The 21,831-nt window shown below is 37.1% G+C and overlaps 1 protein-coding gene across 1 annotated transcript in view; it reads right to left on the bottom strand.

The window, feature by feature from the left end:
• The window catches only part of LOC140157443 (uncharacterized), a 65,353-nt gene that overhangs the window by 8,454 nt on the left and 35,068 nt on the right, over positions 1-21,831 (bottom strand). Inside the window, exons 3-4 of the mRNA XM_072180646.1 lie at positions 16,311-16,661; positions 11,833-12,261 (exon numbers count right to left, since the gene is read on the bottom strand). Of these exons, the coding sequence (XP_072036747.1) occupies positions 11,833-12,261; positions 16,311-16,661 (780 nt within the window). The remainder of the gene's footprint in view (positions 1-11,832; positions 12,262-16,310; positions 16,662-21,831) is intronic.

Below are 21,831 nucleotides of genomic sequence, written 5' to 3'. Positions count from 1 at the left end.
TGTGATGGAAAGTATTTTTTGAAAAGAAACCAAAGGCCTACAAAATAAGGTAGAATACATTTTTGATTCTATTTCTTTAATTAATTGAGTCATGTGAAAAAGAAAATAACGCAATCTAAATAAACAAAATAATAACTTGCATGTGAATGATGAATAAAAACAAGTTAATAACTTTGCATAATACGGTGGAAATAAAGCAAATTATAAAATGACAAGATACAATTTATGAACTTAAGATGGAGCATACATAATTACCTAATCATTAATATTCCTGACAATGAAATCAAGAACAAAATAGAAAACATGATTGATGTTTCTACAATAACTCTTTCATGTAGATGACATAAAATAAAATCAATATCACGATGAGGCATGATATCATAAAATAATAAAACATTGGTGAGTAGCTATTTGGAAAAATGTGATGACATGTTGCGCAAATTAAGATCATCTTTTTCCTGTGATCTTCATGCCAAAAACATAATATAGGTTTAATTTGAATAACCTACACTACTCAAACAAAAAAGTGAACCATATAGATCCATAAATATTATAAAACTTTTAAAAACAATATAGCAAACCATAATCTTTATGAAAACAATGTTAAGGTTCATAACTTAGGTCATATCAAATGGCATCTTTAAAGAAAAATAAATTATGAGATAAATTTGTTGGCAAATTACTCAAGATGGTATCATGATGGAAATGAAAAATGCTTTTTTTTTAAATAGCTGATGCCAAATACAAATATTCAGATGATTTGATGATAATTTTGGATTGACAATTGCATGCAAATTGGATCACTTTTTCTAATGATCTAAAATATGCCAAAACACAAAATATCACAACAATAGGTTTAGTTTGGAAACCTGTTCAAATCAATTAATAAAACATTACTTACTTTACACTTTAAACAAAGGAAAAAATAATCAGTTTGCAAAATGAAAATCATTAAACATGTAAAATAACAGGAGAATATCGAAAACTCTATTTTGAAGAGAAATTGGATTTTTAGCAGTTAGCACTGATGCTCAACTTAACTCCTTTGGCCTACATAAAACATGGATAACTTCTAAAAATTGCAGTGAAAGCAATAAACAATTAAACCATGACAAAAAAAATATACCACTTTTAAGAATACAAAATTTGGAGTTAAATACACTGAATATGATAATAAAGATAACCAGCCAAGGGGTCGAATAGTGGCGAATACATACTCTTCATGCTCACCCCTGCTGCAGAGAAAATGTTGTCCTCTACATTTTAGTGAAATCTTCAGATGATAAAATCATGTAAATTGTACAATACTTAGGAGTTTAATATTTTATGATAATTTCTTAAGCAAATAATGTCATTTGAAGTGTTTTCAAAAGTCAGTTCACTTTTGTTGCTCTGCTGCTCGCTGATAATAAACCTTCCATCTTCGATAACAGTTGTATAACGTAGTGGTGATGAGTTCCTGCTCTTTGCTGATATAGAAGAGATGACATAATTTATCAAGCAAATTTCCGTATTGTTCCATGTTAGTATGTTGATGATTGCAGAAGATTTTACTTACGTTGGCACTTGATGCATTCGCGATTTCAGAGTCTGAGTATGGTGTGAGAGTCGTTTCAGATGGGTTATACAAAGTGCGATGCGAGGGGTGGGTGTTAATGACATCATATCCAGATGGGCGAAACAAATGATATTTCCTAAGTACAGTCACAAATGATGGTATAATATCAGTAAGATGTCCATGGTTGTCAATTTCTAGAAGGTGTTGGCATAAACATAATAATACTTCCAAAATATCTTGGGATGGGACACGACGGGAAATATCTTCCAGTTGACACAGTATGAGAAAATCAAACTTTCTATCTAGTAATTTATCGCAACAATCATCAGTGTGTAAATTGCTCAGTTTCTCCCAAGCTTGAGACATAGAATGTTTTTCATGTTCACTAACGAGGTGATTATCAATAGTTGCTGCATGATTAATAGCTGTTGGTGTGGAAATCAGTTCAGAGTCAGAGTCACAATTAGATTCAGATGGTAGATCTTCAGGAGGTAATTCTTCAGAAATAGTATCAACTATGTGAGCTCTATCATCATGTATAGAGTGTTCACTTACCAGGTGACTATCATGAGTTACTGCGGTTTCACCATGGTTAATACATGAAGCTGTTGGTGTAGAAATTAGTTCAGAGTTACTAGCAGATGATGGAGAAATGTCAACTAGGGGAGCAATATCATCATGATCATCAACTGGGGGAAAGTCATTGGGTATAGAGTTTTCACTTACATCACTTGTATCACACGGAAAGTCGTCGGAATTGTATTCAAACATATCATCATCAGTGTTATCACTATGGGCATGATCAAGTTCAAGATCAGCTTCACTTTCTGGTTCAGTTGCATGACTTGCATCAGTTGGATCAGTTTGCATATGAGAAGCAACACATGCAGGTTGATGCTGTACATTATGGATGAAGCGTGGTCTGTTCATTGCAAAGCTACTTCCACGGACGCATGTGCCTCCAGGGCCAGTGACGTTGATTGCTTCGGGAGTGCGCCCAGGAACAAGCACAACGTCAAATACAACCGCTTCACCGTCACCTACACTTGCTTGCACTTTTGCAGGGTTGTTCCGCGTGATACTACGCCAATGTACAAACACATCTTCTTCAGTGTCATCGCGGGTGATGAATCCATAACCGTTCTTGACGTTATACCACTTTACGTGTCCTGTGACTTTGCGTGCAAGAAAATGAGGAGTACGTAGACCAACAGATGGATGACCCAGATGATGAAAGCGGCGACACAAAAGTTGCTGTTGTCTAAGATGAGCAATTTGCCACTCCAAACATTCCACTCTCGAAATCAAATTTGCAGTAAAATCAGGCATAATGATGATAAGTTCCGAGGGTCGTGGGTGCCCTGATCCAATTTGTTGAAGAAAAGTTATCACCAAGCGAAAATTGCTCAGGCCCCACGTTGAAGACGCCAATGTAACGGGGTGGAAAATTCCGCTACGCAATAATTAATACACAGATGGAAAACTTGGTAGATATACGATGTTAGTACTCCGGCTTTAATATGATAAGAATAAGTATAAACAATATTCCTGAAGATGGATGCAATTAATGATGAAGACTAAGTTGGTGTTGATGTTGAGCAGTTGGAGGCTCAGATGGAAGTGACATGTGTATCACAAACCCAGACAAACAAAATTACATTTCAAACTCTTCAACAGAATACCTCTAATCCCTAAATACAAAATATAATGCATATTAAAACTACTTTTAAAAACTTGTAAAAGAGTTGGTAGAGATGACTCAGATGAGAAGCTTCCAGAAAGTAAAGAGTGCCCTATTGTTGTCAGATAAGCAAAATGCAAATACCTTAAATCCCAGCCTATTCACTAAGGTCCTTCAGTAAATATTATTAAATTAAGTCCTAAAAAGTTTTCTCCCTCACTCTCTCTCTCTTATATATTTGTTAAAACTATTATCTAACTATCTATTGTATTCTCTATATTAGTTATTCTAAATAAACAAACTTTTTCACCAGGTTCTACCATTTGAAATAATTAGTTATTCTTTCTTTATCTTCCAAACATTTATGCTTTATTATTAAGACCAGCCATTCTGGTGCCTGTTACACTTACAACTGATCTAACAATGATACTGATTCCATGTCTGGCCTTTACAGTTTACCAGTAATTTTGACAGGGTTGGTCTTCAGAGACTCAAGAGCAGCTGCGTTCAAGTTTGTCTCTGGTTCCCAAGTGTTTCTTGATTTTGGAAAATCCCGCCACTTTATGAGATATTCTAGACGCCCATTTCTATAGCGTCCTCTGATAATATGCTCGATCACATATTCAGGAGTTTTATCATGAACTGGTGGCAGACCTAGGATAATTGGAACCTTTGTTTTCTCAGATTCTTGTGTGGCCAAAAGAGGAAGAAAAGAGTCCTCAGGACAATCGTCTAGATCAAGTGCTGGAATTGGATCTCTTTGTTCTAAATCGGTTGGTTCAGTATCATTGCTTGGTCGGACATACCTATCATATGCAAATTTCATACGATTGACGTGAATTGGTGTAGTAATCAATTTGTTGTTTTCTAGATTACGTACACGGAAATTGACTGGACCTGTTTGTTCAACAAGCAGGTATGGACCCGACCAGAATTTCTGAAGTTTGCGTGAAAGTCCTTGCTGCAATGCAGGAATATATACCCATACTGAGTCTCCAACTTGATAAGGAACTTCCGTTGCACTCTCATCGAAACGTTCTTTCATCTTGTTTTGATTTTGCTCTGCGTGACGTTGTGAGATCTTCCTTACAATTTCTAATTGAGAGATTAAATGATGAATGTGCTCTCTGAGATTCTGTTCTGCATAATTGCAGTCTGACGTGAGCGTTACATCTAAAGGAAGTCTCGCTTCTCTACCATACAAAAGAAAGAACGGACTGAATCAACGGAGTTTTCAGCAGGAGTTGTACGATATGCAAACTGTATGGCTGTGATATATTGATCCCAATCAGTATGGAATTCATTTACATAGTGTGAAATGGTGTCTAAAATTACAGCATTGTACCGCTCTTGTATCGCGTTGCATTGTGGGTGATAACTTGAGGTATTCAATTTCTGTGTTCGCATGATTCGACACACTTCCAAAACGATCTTGCTCAGAAAATTTGTTCCTCTATCGCTTAATAACGTTTCTGGACAACCGTGGACACATATGACATTATCGAAAAATGCTCTTGCTATTGTTGAAGCATTTGTTACTTTCAAAGGTACCAAAATGGGCCACCTGGTGCAGTGATCCGTAAAGCAAAGAACATAACGGTTGCCAGAGGTTGTAATTGGTAAAGGTCCTAAAATATCAACACTAACGCGTTGGAAAGCACCTGGTACTTTCATGATTTGCATTGGGGCGATAGCTTTGTGCCTATGCGTTTTGCGTTGAGAACAGGATATGCAAGATCTAACCCAGTTATCTACATCACGATACATCCCTTTCCAGAAGTACCGCTGACGAATTTTGCTGTAAGTTCTTTGAAATCCAAAATGTGCAGCTAACACGTGATCATGGCAGTTGTTCAGAACTGTATCAACAAAAGTGATTGGAACATACAACTGATAAGTATTCCTTTCTGGCATGTGCCTCTTTGCTGGAGTATGCCAAATATGATATAATAATCCCTCATGCACATAATATTGATCAGCCTGCAACAACAGATTTCTAGCTTTAAGAGCATCATCTGGCAATTTGTCGTGCTCTAGAAAATTCAACATAGAACTAGCAAAAGTATCGGTCAGCAGTGCTTCTTTAAACCCTTGTAAATTGATTTCAGCTGGAAGAGTCGGTACATCTTTGTTTTCCACCTTTTGTCATTCCCAACACGTTTACCATATTGATAACGTATATTTTTGACAACATTCACTTCAGGTTTTGTGTCACTTCTAACATCACTATCTACATTGTCATCAGGCAGCTCAGACAAAACGTCCTCCGAAATCTTGTCTAAGTCTGAACCTATCCATACATTGTTTAATTCTTCAGAATTTTGTGAATCAGACTTACAATGGTTACAATCGACACAAGTGTTTAGAGAGTCATAGTTTAACCTACTAAGTGCATCAGCGTTACCATTATTGCGTCCACTGACATGTACTACATCAAATGTATATGCTTGAAGTTTAATTGCCCACCTAGCTAAATGACCAATTGTTTGTTTCTTGCTGAAAAGCCATTTCAGTGCACAATGATCTGTGACTACTGTAAATTTTACACCATGTTGTAGATATGGGGCATATTTTTGACTCCTTCAACAACTGCCAAGGCCTCTAATTCTGTGGTCGTGTAATTCTTCTCACCTTTGTGCAAAGCTCTACCACCATAAGATATGACTCGTTCTTTTCCATCTTGATTCTGAGCCAAAATGAATCCTAACCCTACGCCACTGGCATCGGTTTGCAAAATGAATTCCGTGCCATCAAATCTAGGATAGGCCAAAATTGGTGGTTCTTGCAACTTTTGTTTGAGTGTTTCAAAAGCAGTTTTGCACTTTTCATCCCAAACGAAGTGCACTTCTTTTCTTGTTAAATTGGTGAGTGGTTCTGCAATCTTACAAAAATCTTTGATGTATTTTCTGTAGTACCCTACAAAACCCAAAAATGACCTGACCTCAGAGACCTTGGTAGGTGGGGGATACTCCTTTACAATTTTGACTTTGTCAGGATCTGTCGCAACACCATTTTCGCTCACTATATGACCTAAGTATTTCACTTCTTTCTGACCAAATGAACATTTCTTTGGCTGTAGTTTTAGACCAGCTTGACGAAAACGGTCAAACACTTGTTTTAGATGACATAAATGCTCAGAAAATGAATTACTGAAAATGATGACGTCATCCAGATAACATAGAACAAACTGCCAGTTAAGACCTCTCAAAACTTCTTGCATAGCGCGTTGAAATGTCGCAGGAGCGTTATGAAGGCCAAATGGCATTCTTTGGAATTCAAATAGACCATCTTGTGTCACAAAAGCGGTGAGAGGTTTTGAACTCTCTTCTAAGCCTATTTGCCAATAACCTGAAGCAAGGTCTAAAGTTGAGAAGTATTTGGGTTTGGCAGCGCCTAAGCTATCTAGTGCGTCGTTAATGTTTGGCAAAGGAAAATTGTCACGTGGACAAATATCATTCAATTTCTTGAAATTTATCGCAAATCTATAAGAACCTGGAGAACCAGCCTTGGGTACCATACATACAGGAAAACACCATGGACTAGTTGACTCTTTAATAATTCCTTGATCTAACATTTCATTGACTTGTTTCTTGATTTCCGCTTGAATATGTGGAGTATATCTATATGGTCGAGATCTAATTGGTGGATGTCCATTTGTTTTTATTTCATGTTTTACACCAGAATAATCTCCATGCGGACCTCCTTCCACTTTAAATATATCAATGTATTCATTGAACAAATTAGTAATTTCTGACATTTCTGAAGATGACAAATGATCAGTGTTTACAGAGACTTTAGAAAGTACTTCTTGAAGCCTAGGATCCTCATCCTTACTATCAATTGGCGATGAGTGAATTTCATTGACAAATTCTTCCTTCAAGTTAGGAAATGGAACTATTTTCTCAGATTCAATCAGTGTAAAAGTGCCTAATTTAGTCCTAGGATACAAAATGATTGGTTCATCAGTTGTATTCATTACAACTAAATGAGCACATTGATCAATTACACTTGACACCGTATTGGCAACTAAAATTCCCAGGGCAGTAACACGCCTACCACCTTGACAGAGACCAATGGTTTGTACTGGTAGCCTATTGTTTATCTTTGCACAAACTACAGACTGAGTGTGAGGAGGAATTTCTTGTTTCTCTAGCACTCTAATCTGACTACGCTTTTGAGCTTCAACTTACTATCACCACAATCAATAATGGCACAATGTTTCTTCAAAAACTTCTTGCCTAAAATGATGCAAGAACTAAGATTGCGTGCAATATTCAAAGGCACCGGAAAAAGTACACCATTGACAGATATGACCAAAACAATAAATCCTGTTACCTCTAAATCACTACCATTTGCTACTCGAGCAGATTTAATACGAGGTTTTTGTATCATATGATGAACAGAATGCAGGTTTGAATACAACCAATCATGGTTTATTAAATTAATTGAAGCACCTGTGTCAACCAAACATTCAACTGGATTACAATTTATGGAAGCCGAAATGGTATTTGAATCAGACAAATTAATTTCAACAAATAAATCAGAATTGTTCATATCACTCTGTCCAAAAGGTGGTAAAGGGCTATGTCCTCCCTTTTTGTCACAATTGGCAAATACATGTTCATTCTTACGAATATACTCACTCCCACCTGCATGTTTTTGAACATGCTTGTTTCTCTTACGATCCCTCGCAGATGGGTACATTAGTTTAAAGGTTTACCGTCAATTCCCTGTTTTGCATAACATTTTCTCCACCCATGGCCTATACGTCCACATCTATAACATGTTATGTTTCGTTTGGTAGACCTATTGATGGGCACATGATCTTGACTTGAGTTTGCAAAGGAAACCTTTTTACTATCTTTGTCACTTTCTAACTTCCCCAGTCTAGTACTTATATTAGAAACCATGCTTGCTACAGAATCCAATGTTACATTTACTTCATCCACTGAATTACTAGAGTTCTCAATAGTTTTAGTACTAGAAGTGTCACTTTCAGTGGTTTGCTGCACTGCGATACCTAATCGTGCCGCGTCTAAGGCATTACGGAATGTCTTAGGTTCTTTGGAAAACACAAATCCACGCAAAGGAGGCAATAGACCTCTGACAAAAATTGACATTTGCTCGGAATCTGTTTTACCAACTTGTCTGCACCAGCGCATAACATCTGACGCGTATACGTCCAAAGTTTCATTGGTGAGTTGTTTACGCGACAGCAATTTTGATTCAATTCCCCAACGCCACGAATCGCCCTCAAAATTCTCCTTAAGAAGAGCCTTAATCTTATCAACCGTATCCTTATCGCTTTCGGGTATTGACTCAAGAAAGACGCTAGCATTGCCCTCAATTTTAATTGTCAGAGCCAATGCTGCTTTTGGCGCAGTATAATCTCGAAGTGCAGCATAATTTGAAAATTTGGTAATAAAAGAATCTAAATCATCTTCAGGATTTCCTGAATATTTGATTTTTAAATCGTACATGTCGTACTTAGTAGCCATGTTTAAATCAAAATCTAATATTTCATCATCAGAATTACTATCAGATGTATTAGAAATTTCTTCAGAGCTATCATTCAACTTTTCTTCTAATTTAATTTCATCATCACCAGAAGCCATGGATGCTTACAAAATTAAATCCATCACAATATTTGTCATCAAAATAAGTTGATAAATTGACTCGCTTTAATAAAGCAAAATTATTTAGAATATTTTCAAAGTCAACTCATTAATTTACATCAACAAAGTTTTGCAAATAACCTACATACATACAAGTTTTCCACTATCTATTTACATGCCATTAATTCACTGACCAAATAATTCATATTAGCAATCATAGTACATACTACAAAAATGATGACCATCAATGAACCCGGTTGACTGACAAAGAAAGCCAATTCAATTGAATGAGTATACTGTGCGCGAATTTTAAATACATGCCACGCCACAGTTTATGACGGCTGAATGAACAATCAGACACAATACAAAGCCAAGCTTATAAGGACTGACCAAAGAAAGCAAGCTTCAATTCAATGAATACAATTGTACACTCCATTGATTACACATAAATGCAAACCCGTCACATACACAGCTGGTATCGATTGGCAGCCAACGCCCATGTTTAGCGCAAAATTACTCAACTCGCCAAATTTTGAAATGAAATAGGCCTACTACGTGCCTAGACTATAGATAAAACATACAATATATGTTGATGCCACCAAAACAAAACTTACCACCATCATATTAACTTACCAAAATAAAATTTGAAACAAAAATGGTAAGGGTAGCCCGTAGCATCACTCAGAAACTCCGCTGACGTCTTCGGCCGGCGATGAACAAGATGTATTAATATATTGGGTAAAAATTGTCTCTTGTAAGTGTGATCTTTAAAATAACATTGATATAAAAATATCAAAACGCCTTGGCTTTCTCCACCATTTCTAATAAAGAACTTTGGGAATAGGACTCGCTAAATATTTTAACCGGCGAGGTAGGTACCAGGGAATAATCACACGGCTTGGTAGATGCGTCTTAATGGTTCACTCGTCTCGACTAGTCCCTCAGATTGGTATTCGGTTCATCGTCTCTTCATCATAGGCCTGAGTAGGGGCGCTAAAATAAAGTTCTTCATAGAACCAGAGGTTCAACCAGGGACTTATTGAGGCTTTTAGAATCAGCCAAGCACGAGTATTATCACACAAACATGAAGACAACCAAAACCCAATTTACTGTTAATTAAGTTATATTTATTACTTACTACATCTTCTTCATTCGATATGAAACTTTATATTAAATCTAACACGTGAACTAGGAGTAGAACAAACTCCATTATCAAGTAATAATTAGCGAGAATTGTACTCGCTCTAAACTAAGAAGTTATGTTCAAATCTTGACGCACACGGAGAGTTTATGGAGAGATGTTAACCATCTGAGTGAATGCCACAGACTACAATTCATTCTCAGTTTGCGTCGTACACAAGACATTCGTTCACAAAAGACCATTGTGACGTTTAACGATAGTCTAATCGAAATGATACGAGAGAGTGATCTCACTCGAGGTGAATGACACCATAGTTTTGAATAAATAAATAAATAAAAATAGAAGGCACGGGCTATAAAATAATATATCGCCACAACACTATATACGCATTTCGAGAAAATCGAATTTGAAAATTTAGCGATTTTCATTTGCTGCATAATCTGCAAATAAATTTATAACATATTTTCAATGTAATTCACTTATTACTATCAGAAAATAACTTGCTCTGCAAAAAATAGTACCAAATAAAATACGTCGTGCAAACACGTCACTATGTAAAAATGTGGCGCAAATAAATCAGTATGTGAAAAGCACAAAACAGCAATTTTACCGTGTGATAACAAAGTTCGAACAAATACGTCGCGCAAAATTCGTCACTATGTGAAACAGCAAATTCTTCAAATTGTAGATACGACATACTGGGCTTGCGCAGTATAGGTGACCGGCAAATATGTCGTTATGTGATACACACATTTCAAGGTTTTGCAAATACGACTTAATTAGATTAATTAGTATCTTCCTAATTTAGCCATTTTGAAGAAAGTTTTTGCTGATATACAGCCTGTCTCAAAAAAGTTGTGGAAGTAAAAAGCGCCCTCTTTGGCAATTAGAAAATACCGTTGTGACCTGATGCTTACATCAACGTCATGGGCGTAGTCTTAGCCCTCCAATGCCGTTTGTTCTGTTCAATTTGAGGTTAATTTGCTCATTTTAATCTCGAGATATTTTTAGTTTGAGAAATACAGCGAGAAAACATAGGGAACTGTACCACATCATGCATTTACTAGTATGTCCCCAGGTATGTCCACAGGATATTGGCCAACCCACAGCTACGTGACAAAGATTAAAATTTGCGGAGGATCCTTTGGGAAATTATATCCTCTGTAACAGTGACATTTTGGGTAGAAATTGCGGTAAAAATCACATAAAAAGTATGTTTTCAACCTAAATATCTGATGTCATATTGAAATGTTGCACTTAATCCCATATCAAGAATTATTTAGCATTGTAAGCTCTACATCTGTGCCAAAATTGGTGTACTTCTTAAAAAGAATGTAGGATTTCTCAAATATATTGCACAGTGCGGCTGGACGATGGTGATAAAGAATCCAAGTGTTATGATGCCTTTGCACTGTACATTGCACACATTTTCAGTAATAGTTATGTCGTCATGCAAAAATGAATCCGATAACTTTTTTCCGTCGTTAAAAACTTCAAAAATGGTGTCAAAATGCTCAGGATATCATACTGCATTAAATAAGTTGGTTTCCCAACAAATATGAAACATCACCCTATTTTAAAGGCTGTTTAACCTACTTCTATTATGACATGAACAAAGAAATCACTTGGTACCCCCGGGAATTGACCCTGGACCACTCGCGTGCCAATCACAAGATCACCGACCTCTTGCCACGGGGGTTTTGCTGGCCCGACCAGCGATTCCGTGATATGACTTAGAGTGATTGCGTCATGGAAACACGTGGTATGCATGCATGCGCAGTGGGTTTCCTTGTAAGATTATTTTGATGTAAGGGTTAATAAACTTGTTGGTACTTACGTAAGACAAGCAGAGTCATTCCAGTATTGGTGGACAAGGCCCTCGCGGAGTCATAGGGATCTTCGTCTACGGCTAAGCAGTCTAATACCTTCAGGTTGTCTTCCTTTCGAGCGGTGTAAACCATTGATGCGACACGCTTGCCCTTTCTACCATTAAATCCTAACCCGTTGGATTGATACATCTGAACCTTCTCTTGGAGGGCAATACCATTATGATTATCACTCGTAATATCTTGTCCCCCTAGATGCCATTCGATGTCCACGTGGTCGTCATTAAGGGTATTCAGGCCTCCTGCACGCCATGATGGACATATAACTTTAACAACGGCTCCCTCTTGGATACGGAAAATTGGTAGAATGGAACTGGGATTGTGATTCCAAGCATTATGTTCACCGTCGTATGTTTCAAGATAACGCTGTCGTTGAGGACCTATAAAAGCGAAATAAATAGACCGAGGGGGAGCGCGTGTGAGTGAGAGAGGGGGAGAGAGAGGGAAAGAGAGTAAAGGGGGTGAGAGAACAGAGATACAAACAGGGGAAGAAAAGTAATGAAACAGAAAACGGGATGAAATGGATAAAACAGACAAAGAAAGAAATATGATAAAGAATACAAACAAAACTCAACCTCTGAATCAAAACGTTGATAGTAAAATACAATCATAATACACTTAGTCCATATCTTATACGAGACTGTGGATATTTATACGTAGTGGCAATAATAAGAGCTAGACTTCAACACTGTCATGACGATATAGGACCTGGGCTAGGAATGACCCCCCGCCTAGGGATTTTTGAAGACAACGTTTTTGGAAACCTTACCCATATGGGAATTAGAATCAGGTTGTCTGCAAAAATGTCGACCCTGTGTTAAACGGTGAGGACGCCATTTTCAAAATGACCGCCAGAATAATAGCAATTTGAAGTCATCGTGAGAATGTCCTATTTTATTTTATTTGCAAATATGGTGTAAAATTAACTCAAGCCTATAGTAAACAAAAAACGTTGATAGAGGGCGCTTGTTTTCAAAAAGGCCGCCAAAATGCATTAAAATCTCATATAATGGCGTTTAAATAGCAATTTGAAGAAATTGTGAGATTTTTCTTATTTTCTTTGCAAATATGGTGTGATATTGACTCAAGCTTACTTTTTTAAACGAAAAACAATATAAGAGGTGCTTTTTTCAAAATGGCAGCCCAAATGCCTTAAAATCCCATATAATGGCAATTTGAAGTATAGGAGTAATTTAATTATATTTGCAAATATGGTGTTATTTTGACTCAATTGAAATTATGTAACTGAAAAGCTGTGATAGTGCTTTTTGACAAAATTATTGCCAAAATGCCTTTAAATTACTAAAATCTACTACAAATCTAGCTATTTTTAAAGTTATTACCATAGACTTTGTGTAATTTTGCACTTAAAAAGAGTGACATTTTCTTTCTTTCTTCTTTTCTCAACAAGTCATAAACTGGAAATATCTTCTCTCTTTATATGAAACAAAAGCCCTCGTCAATATCCAGAGAAAAACAAATTGAATGAGAAAAACAAATTTTGAAAGAACTGTTCTTGGTGCAGTTCATTTATGCCGGGACATGACACCAAAGAAAAGTAATAATTATCATATTCATCCATTTCAGGTTGATTGTCATAATTTTGCTGCACTGCTTGAGTCCCTTGGTGTATGCAACACCAATATAATGAGTGATGTTGAGGAAAACCTTCTATGGGCCTATGGAATATTTAGGCGACTTTTTTGGTAGGGCTAAGATATCAGGATAGCTGCATAGGAAGGGTAATTAATAATGTATGTTAGTTGGACCCTGATATGGGCATTGGCCAACTCCCTGAGACCCCTCCAACATTGAAATATGGGGTATGGGGTGGGAATGGAATACAACGCGGAGTATGTACTGCAAATACATGACAGACTTGATACTCTTACTCTTGATACCATTGGTATGACATAAATTTGAAATGTTTTGAGCAAGTGTGCAAAAAAAAAAAAAAAAGGTACTGCAAGGATGTACCTCATTTCCTATCATATATACCGAACTGCTTGTCTTGAGTCACTGAAATTTCAGTGTAGTAATTGGATTCTTGCCCCAATAATATATATAACTTTTGTTACCAGTATATTATTATTTTTTTTTAAAATGGAAAAATAGTCACAAATTTACCACAGGGGTGTAGTACCCCCTTAATTAAGCTGAATTTATACTCGATCGCTTTTGCAGAAAAGTGATTCTCACGCATGCTCAGTGTTTACTTACATTTCCAGAGCGTCGAGCCGATCAATCGATTCAAATCGCTGAGGCAAAAACGACGTCGCTTTTGCGAGTTGAAGAAATGTCAACTTCCCAGCGATATCGCTTGACACGTTAATGCGTCAACCAATCATATACAACTAACTGGATTATTATTTTGCTAATTAATTTACCTTTCTCGATTATTAACTTTTGATGATGACTCAATTCCGAAACAATAATTATTGACAGCAACCGATGTTTTAAAATTGTATTTTGTGGCATTTATTATTTTAATTGTCATCTGCAATCGCTATCGCCGTGGTAATTATAAATGCAAAAGCGACGAGCGATGCATTGCAAAATTCGGCGATTTTCCATCGCTTTCCAAAAGCATTTCATCGCAATCGCTCGGCGATCGAGTATAAATTCAGCTTTATGGATGTAATGTGCATCCCCAGATATTATATTGAACAGTTGAAACGTATTAATGCAGATCCCGTTGTAGCGTGATGATATCACCCAGTGGCGCGAGGAATGATGCAGACATGCATGGCGTTGAATAGCTCGTGTTGAGGTGATACTAGCGTTGCTCCAAAACCAACCTATATTTTTTCCAACCAATAAAAAAGAAATAGAAACTAGGACACCTGTGCCCTTTCAAAGGGCACGAGGTAAGTTAGTCAATTTTAGAATGTCATAAGGATCATTGCATTCAAATTTCAGCTTAATTGGAGCATTTTGAAAACCTGACCTAATGTTTGATCCGTGACCTATAATGACCCCAAATTGACATGTAAACCCATAACTTTTGTAGAGTAACGTGACCATGCTATGCAATCTGTAGGAGTAGCAGCACCGGGGAGTAGCATTTTCGGTTAAAATGACCTTTTTTGACCCCTGTAACCTCTGGATGACCTCATGACGTTGAACAACCCATAACTTTTGTAGCCAGCTACCCAATACTACTTGTGACTATTAAAGTTTGGTCGAAATCCGATCAAGGATGTGGAAGGAGTAGCAAATTGTGAGAAGAAAGAAAGAAAGAAGAAATAAATGGCATCTACGACAATTAAAGAGCTTTGTTTCAAAACTCATTACACCCACTTGCCCAATTCTGAGGACACATCAAATAATCATAAAAAAGATCACTGACATAAGGGGTTTTGCAACAAAAGCAAGTTTTGGCGGGATGCTTGGGTAGAACGAGCATCCCGCCAAAAACTGCTTTTGTTGCAAACCCCCATATAGGCCCTATCAGTGATTTTTTAAATGATTTGTTGATGTGTTCTCAAATTGAACAAGTGGATGTAAAGGGTTTTGAAACAAATCTCTTCAATTGTGCCCTTTGCAAAGAGCACGAGGTAAGTTAGGCGGACGATTTTGATTACCTGAGCTGATCATGCCACAATAGGCCTACTGTACTGGATAGGATTAATTTTAATATGACTTTTTCTTTAATGACCGTTTTAACATACCTGGATCGTAGAAAGCTGAATTTTTGAAAACTTGATCTTTGACCCCTTAATGACCTTAGATGAATTTCAAAATATTTTAAACATGTTTAGAATGTCACAAGGATCATTGCATTTAAATTTCAGCTCAATGGAGCATTTTGAAAACTTGACCGTTGACCATTGTATGACCCCAATGACCTTTAATGAATTTTAAAATATTTTACACATGATAAGAATGTCATAAGGATCAATGCATTTCAATTTCAGTTCAAGACGAAGAAGAAGACGAAGAAGAAGAAGACGACGACGACGACGACGACGACGACGACGACGACGACGACGACGACGACGACGAAGAAGAAGAAGATGAAGAAGAAGAAGAAGAAGAAGAAGAAGAAGAAGAAGAAGAAGAGAAGAAGACGAAGAAGAAGAAGAAGAAGAAGAAGACGAAGACGAAGAAGAAGAAGAAGACGAAGAAGAAGAAGAAGAAGAAGAAGAAGAAGAAGAAGAAGAAGAAGAAGAAGAAGAAGAAGAAGAAGAAGAAGAAGAAGAAGAAGAAGAAGAAGAAGACGAAGACGAAGACGAAGACGAAGACGAAGACGAAGACGAAGACGAAGAAGAAGAAGAAGAAGAAGAAATGACATGAAATAAATAAATTAGGCGATTCGACGCCTAACTGAATAAACCCTGGTAACAGGACATAAAATTCAGGACGATATATCATATATTTTCCGATCACCTTCCGTTTCTTTAGTAATACATGTAGCAGTGTAACTTACTATGATTTGTGCAAACGACTCCAATGTCATCAGAGTGACTGCAGCCTGAGCTGGGTAACTCAATGTGTTCACAGAAGTCGATTCTCCTTTCGTCTCCGTTGCAAACTATGTCAGAATAGGCAACACTTCCACTGCCTTCACCAAACACGTTGGAAATAACATGTGCTTCTTTATATGGCAATCCCAAGTGGCGGCATACTACCTTGGCTTCATGTATAATAGCAGGCGCGGTAAAAGTTCTGCTATCACTTATACACATGGTTCCCCAAGAACCAAATAAATTAATTTCAACACGTCCTGAATAAGTACTGGTTCCACCGACTAGCCGTAGTTCTGGTTTTGGATCGCTGTCTGAAAGAAAAGACAAAATTTGTCTGTTTTACTCACATGCGCTTGTACTATCACAAATACGACCTTTCTGCAGTGCCCATTAAAGTACCATTAATAGTAGGGATGACCAATGAACCATGAACTTGATTAGAACACTCCCATAGACATGCAGGGAGCTCAACTGTGCGCTGCTTGCACAGACATTTCTAAATTGATCTCTAAATGCATGATTTCAATGCCTAGGTTTGAAAAAATATTTATGCCATTGACTAGTAAAGTGCTATTTCATAAGACACCCCTTTGATACTTCACAATATGCTTGTTTCATGTTTGCATATATGTTAAAATAAAGAAATATATAAAGGTAAATATATGCTTATGCCAATTTTGCTCCCAATTGCTATTTTTGGACCTTGTCATTTTATTTCGTTCCAATGACCGGTCAGAATGGGAAACTTTGAAAATTCATAATTCGAAAAGTTTTTGACCGATTTTGACCATTTAACCACCAAAATTCTTCTGTTGATGAGTTCTATGCAGAAAACAATCTTTTGTAGCAATAGGGGCAACATGAAATGTTGATGGTTATCCTATTAATAGCTAGACGTACAAGGAAATGTTGCACATATTTCTGCCTGCTCCTCATTTAAAAGTGTTTTAAAAGAATTCTTAAAGAATTGGTTATTTCCTCTTATCTTCTGTAACCTCATAAATACAAATCTGATACAATCTTGAATGGGCTATTCCGGTTGAAATCCACACATCCCCTGGACAGAGTTTAATCTTTCAATCAATCAATCAATCAATCAATCAATCAATCAATCAGTCTTTATTTCATTCAAAATACAACAATACAATAACAGCAAAACAACAAACAGAGAGTGAGGGTTACCCGAATGTGGGTTACCCGAGTAGGCGACTCCATGTGAAATCTGCATCCCCTGTGTTTAAGGGGCTGTGCAATAATTATGAGCCCCAGTGGGAGGGTAAAATTGGGGGGGGGGTGGATTTTTGTTGAGCCGAAAGGGGGGAGCAATTTTTGCCAAGCCGATAGGGGGAGGCAAGCGATTCATGGGGCGTTTTTAAAATAAGACGCTCTGAAAGGCTTAGGAATATCTATTACAAAAACATTCGAAGAAAAACATTATTAAATTACATGTTGACACTCGTTGCAATTTTTGTATTCGTATTTCTCCTAAAAAAGAGAAAATGTGTCGGTAAAATTCGGGCTCGTACGGGTCCTTCCCCCGTTCGAAGCGAAATTGATTTTCAAGGCAGCGGGCTGAATGACGTAAGTAAATGAAGAGGACACTATAGGGAGAGTGGGGTAATCCCGAACACCTTTTCATATTTAAAAGTCTATTACTACACATTGAAACAACGTAAGATAAAATAAACTATACCTTGTATGCATTTTAACCAGAACTTACCAGTACAGTGGTAATTGTAAGGAAAATGTTTTTAGTGTCACCCCGGGGGCACAATTTCCAAACGGCCTACCCAAAATCACTTGCCCCCCACCCCACTCGGCCAACCAAAAATCGCTTGCCCCTCCTCCCGGCCTGCCCGGCCCACCCCCTTTTGCACATGCCAAATATTTTTGGATCCCAAGTTGCAAACCTTAATGATCTTGCTATATATTGCGAGCGCAGCATGAAGCAAAAAAATTGCACATTTATGTGTTTCCGTACTGTTTTCTTATGCCAGCTTTAATAGAGTGTTTTATTTAAAAGGCGTCCCATGAATATGACAAAAATCACTGCCCCCCCCTTAAAATGGCAAAAAATCCCCCCCCCCTCCATTTTACCCTCCTCTAGGGCTCATAATTATTGCACAGCCCCTGAACATTACAGTATGTATCAAAATAAAGTAAACAGTTTGAAAATTGCACTTAATCAAAAATGCTTTAGTTGATAGCTGACTCAAATGTTAAATCCGGGGGGCACTGCCACTTTGGAGGTGACGCGTATGTAGGGCTGTTAAGACCCCCTTTTTCAGCGTCGATCTGTCACCCAAAGACCCTTACAAGTTCAATTTGACCAGTAACTTTCATTTATAACTGATTTTGTTACTTATTTTGAAAAAACAAAGCAATTTAGAACTTGAAATTTTTTTTTTTTTTCTGTGGTGCTGTTTAGGCTCTCACCCAAAGATTCCATTTAAAAAAGGGCCATGTTCTCACCCAAAGACCCCATATTTTTTACATTTTGCTCTCACCGAATGCCAAAAATCATGCTCTCACCCAATGACCCCATATTTTTTTACATTTTACTCTAACCGATTGCCACTTAGTCAGTGCGAAAGTGCCAGCCCTACACCTATATCCATTTCATATTGAAGTGCCCCCCGGGGTTAAATCACTGATGTATGACCATTGATAAGGACTCAGTGGCTAGCTATTTCCGTGAGCCGAGTTTCAGCCCTCTTTAAAACATAACTCAAGAACAACGGGACCTACAAAAGTATATCTGTGATATTTGGATTCTTCAACACGCTCGCTATGAAATGATCAGTGCAATCTTGCCAAATTGGCAGTTTTGGCAGCCCAAGGGGGTTTAGGGCAAGCGATTTTTGGCAGGCGAGAGGGGGTGCAAGCAATTTTTGGTACGCAATTTGGAAATCCCCCTCCCTCCGGCTCATAATTATTGCACAGTCCTTAAGGGATCTGAAATGGGCGTTTAGAGCGTTTCGACAGTATTTTTTTATGGGACATGAGAGCACCGCAGACGTATCGAATTGCATTCTGAATACGTATAATGTCTTTCTGATATCAAATAATTTTCATTTTTGAAAATCACGATATAATACAAATTTTATGACAAATTATAAAAATTTGATATTTTTCAAATTTTGATAGGCTCCTATATAACAGTCCTCGAAGTAAATTTTATAAATCTAATGATATATTCTTAAAGTGTATGTAGCTGGGAGGAAAAGCCGACGATCAATTGAAAAGTTTGACCTTTCATATTGAAGATATGGATTTTTTCCCAAAAGACTTATTTTTTTTTGGTGTTTTGGGAAAAAAATCCATATCTTCAATACGAAAGGTCAAAATTTTCAATTGATCGTCGGCATTTCATCCCACCTACATACACGTTAAGTATAAATCATCAGATTTATAAAGTTTACTTCGAGTACTGTTAAATATCAAAAATATCAATTTTTAACGATTTGCCATAAAATATGTATTACATTGCGAATTTCAAAAAATCAAAATTATTTGATATCAGAAGGACATTCTTCGTATTCAGAATGCGTTTTGATATGTCTGATGTGCTCTAATATCCCACAATAAATACTGTCCAAACGTTCATACCCCAGCCCTTAAGGTCATTTCCAATTTCGATACGGGGGTGTATGGATTTCAACCAGAATTTACCAGTAATGTAAGAGTATGGTAATTGTAAAGAAAATAATATTAGTGTCTTTCAAATTTGCAAATATTGTGAGTTGATAGCTCTAAACAAATGTAAAAACACTGGCGTATGACCATTAATAATGACTTAGCATCTTAGTGGCTATTTTTGATCCTGTGCCATATACTGGGGTACCCAAAAAGGTGGCTTTGTTACATTTTGATGTGCAGTTTGGATTTCAAAACACTGTCTCTTGAGTATTCCTTCACTTAGAAGATTCAATTAGGTCTTAAATTGAGGCTAATTTATTCTATATTACTCATGTTTTTATCATGTTTTAAAATATTTTTCAATTATTTTCTTATGACGTTTGGCATGAAATGTGCCAAGGGTGGCTGAGGATTAGGGCGAGGAGGATTAGGGGGAGGGATTCATATTGTAAATTTGATTTAAAACCCCTTTAAAAATTTGAATCTAGTAAAAAAATGTCTAAATGAACTCCCAGACATCTAAACCAAGTAAATAAATACAGAAGTTTATTTAAAAGACCAATACTTGCTCAGAATGATTGTAAATGTGGAAAAAAGAGGTGGAGTTACATCCTCCCTACTTTGTGATTGTTTTTGCCCGCACTCTCTCATTTTTTAACCGATTTCCATAAAAAAGGTGTCAAAATGCTCAGAAGGATGAACCACTTCAAATGAGATGTGTAGGTAAAATGTTTGAACCATTTCATTTTTTTACTATGTAACACAAAGGTACCCCAGGTTGTGACACAGGACCTTTTGTGAGCCGAGTAAAAATGCAGTTGCACAAAGTCAATTAAAGTCGAAACAGGAATAGCACACGTTTCACTTTCTTTCAGTAATTGACAGAACGCCTTGCAGAATTGTATGGCAATCGTGTGATTGCTTTGAATCACCAAGTGGAATGGTTCCCAAGATCTCCTGATCTTACACCACTGGGATTCTTCTTGTGGGGCTATCCGAAAGTCCTCCTGCACACCTTAATGAACTCTAGGCATGCATATTGGCCAAACAGGTGTAAAAATTTGAAATTGTTCCAATCTTGTTGACAAATGAAGAGCTTTGTGGAAAAAGCCTTTACATCCACTTTTGACTTTTTGAGAAAAACAGCTTTTCCTTAATTGTGCAAATAATTTATCCAATGTACGACAGTCATTCAAAAATGTCTACCTCCAGCACACCTTACGTGCCAATTTTGAATCGCCGTATCTCGAAATGGCCGACTGCGACTTTCGTCAGACATACCAAGGGTCCTTTCAACTTTTCTGTTTCGGTTTCCGGTTTCGGTTTCGGATCTCATTGTTATTTTGAAGTGTTAGCATGGTACGTGTGAACAATCCTTTTATTCTAGTCTTTTGTTGACTACAGAAAAGTTGAACGAAGATAACTTCTGTTTCGGTTTCGGGAATTATGTTAATTTCTGACATGAAAAACGTGAGACGAGAGGGTTGATGCTAATCTAGACAAAAGAAGTGTCTAAATTTTACGGTCGTAAATTCGCTATAAATTGTACGGCTTCAATTGACTTGCGTTGGGTGTATAGGTACTCCAGCCTAAGCGGGAGTAGATCGTGAAAATAGCCCAGCGTCGAAATAATACATTATAATTAATATAAATCAATCATTAGTAATCAGTGTTGCCAAGAATTACGTATACTTGTTCGTGCAATCGCGCAAAAATCGGTCATATTATGATTATGTAGCGATTAAATGGGGAATTATTTTCGTCCCAAATACACCTTAAAACTTGGTAATATGCAACACCAGAGAAGTGCGTCGAAGTGAAACTAATAGGATTTCTTTCATT

This window comes from Amphiura filiformis, chromosome 7 (assembly GCF_039555335.1).
Source record: "Amphiura filiformis chromosome 7, Afil_fr2py, whole genome shotgun sequence".
NCBI classification, from domain to species: Eukaryota; Metazoa; Echinodermata; class Ophiuroidea; order Amphilepidida; family Amphiuridae; genus Amphiura; species Amphiura filiformis.
Note: the sequence above shows the minus strand (reverse complement) of the source record. Positions and strands in the feature narration are given on the sequence as shown.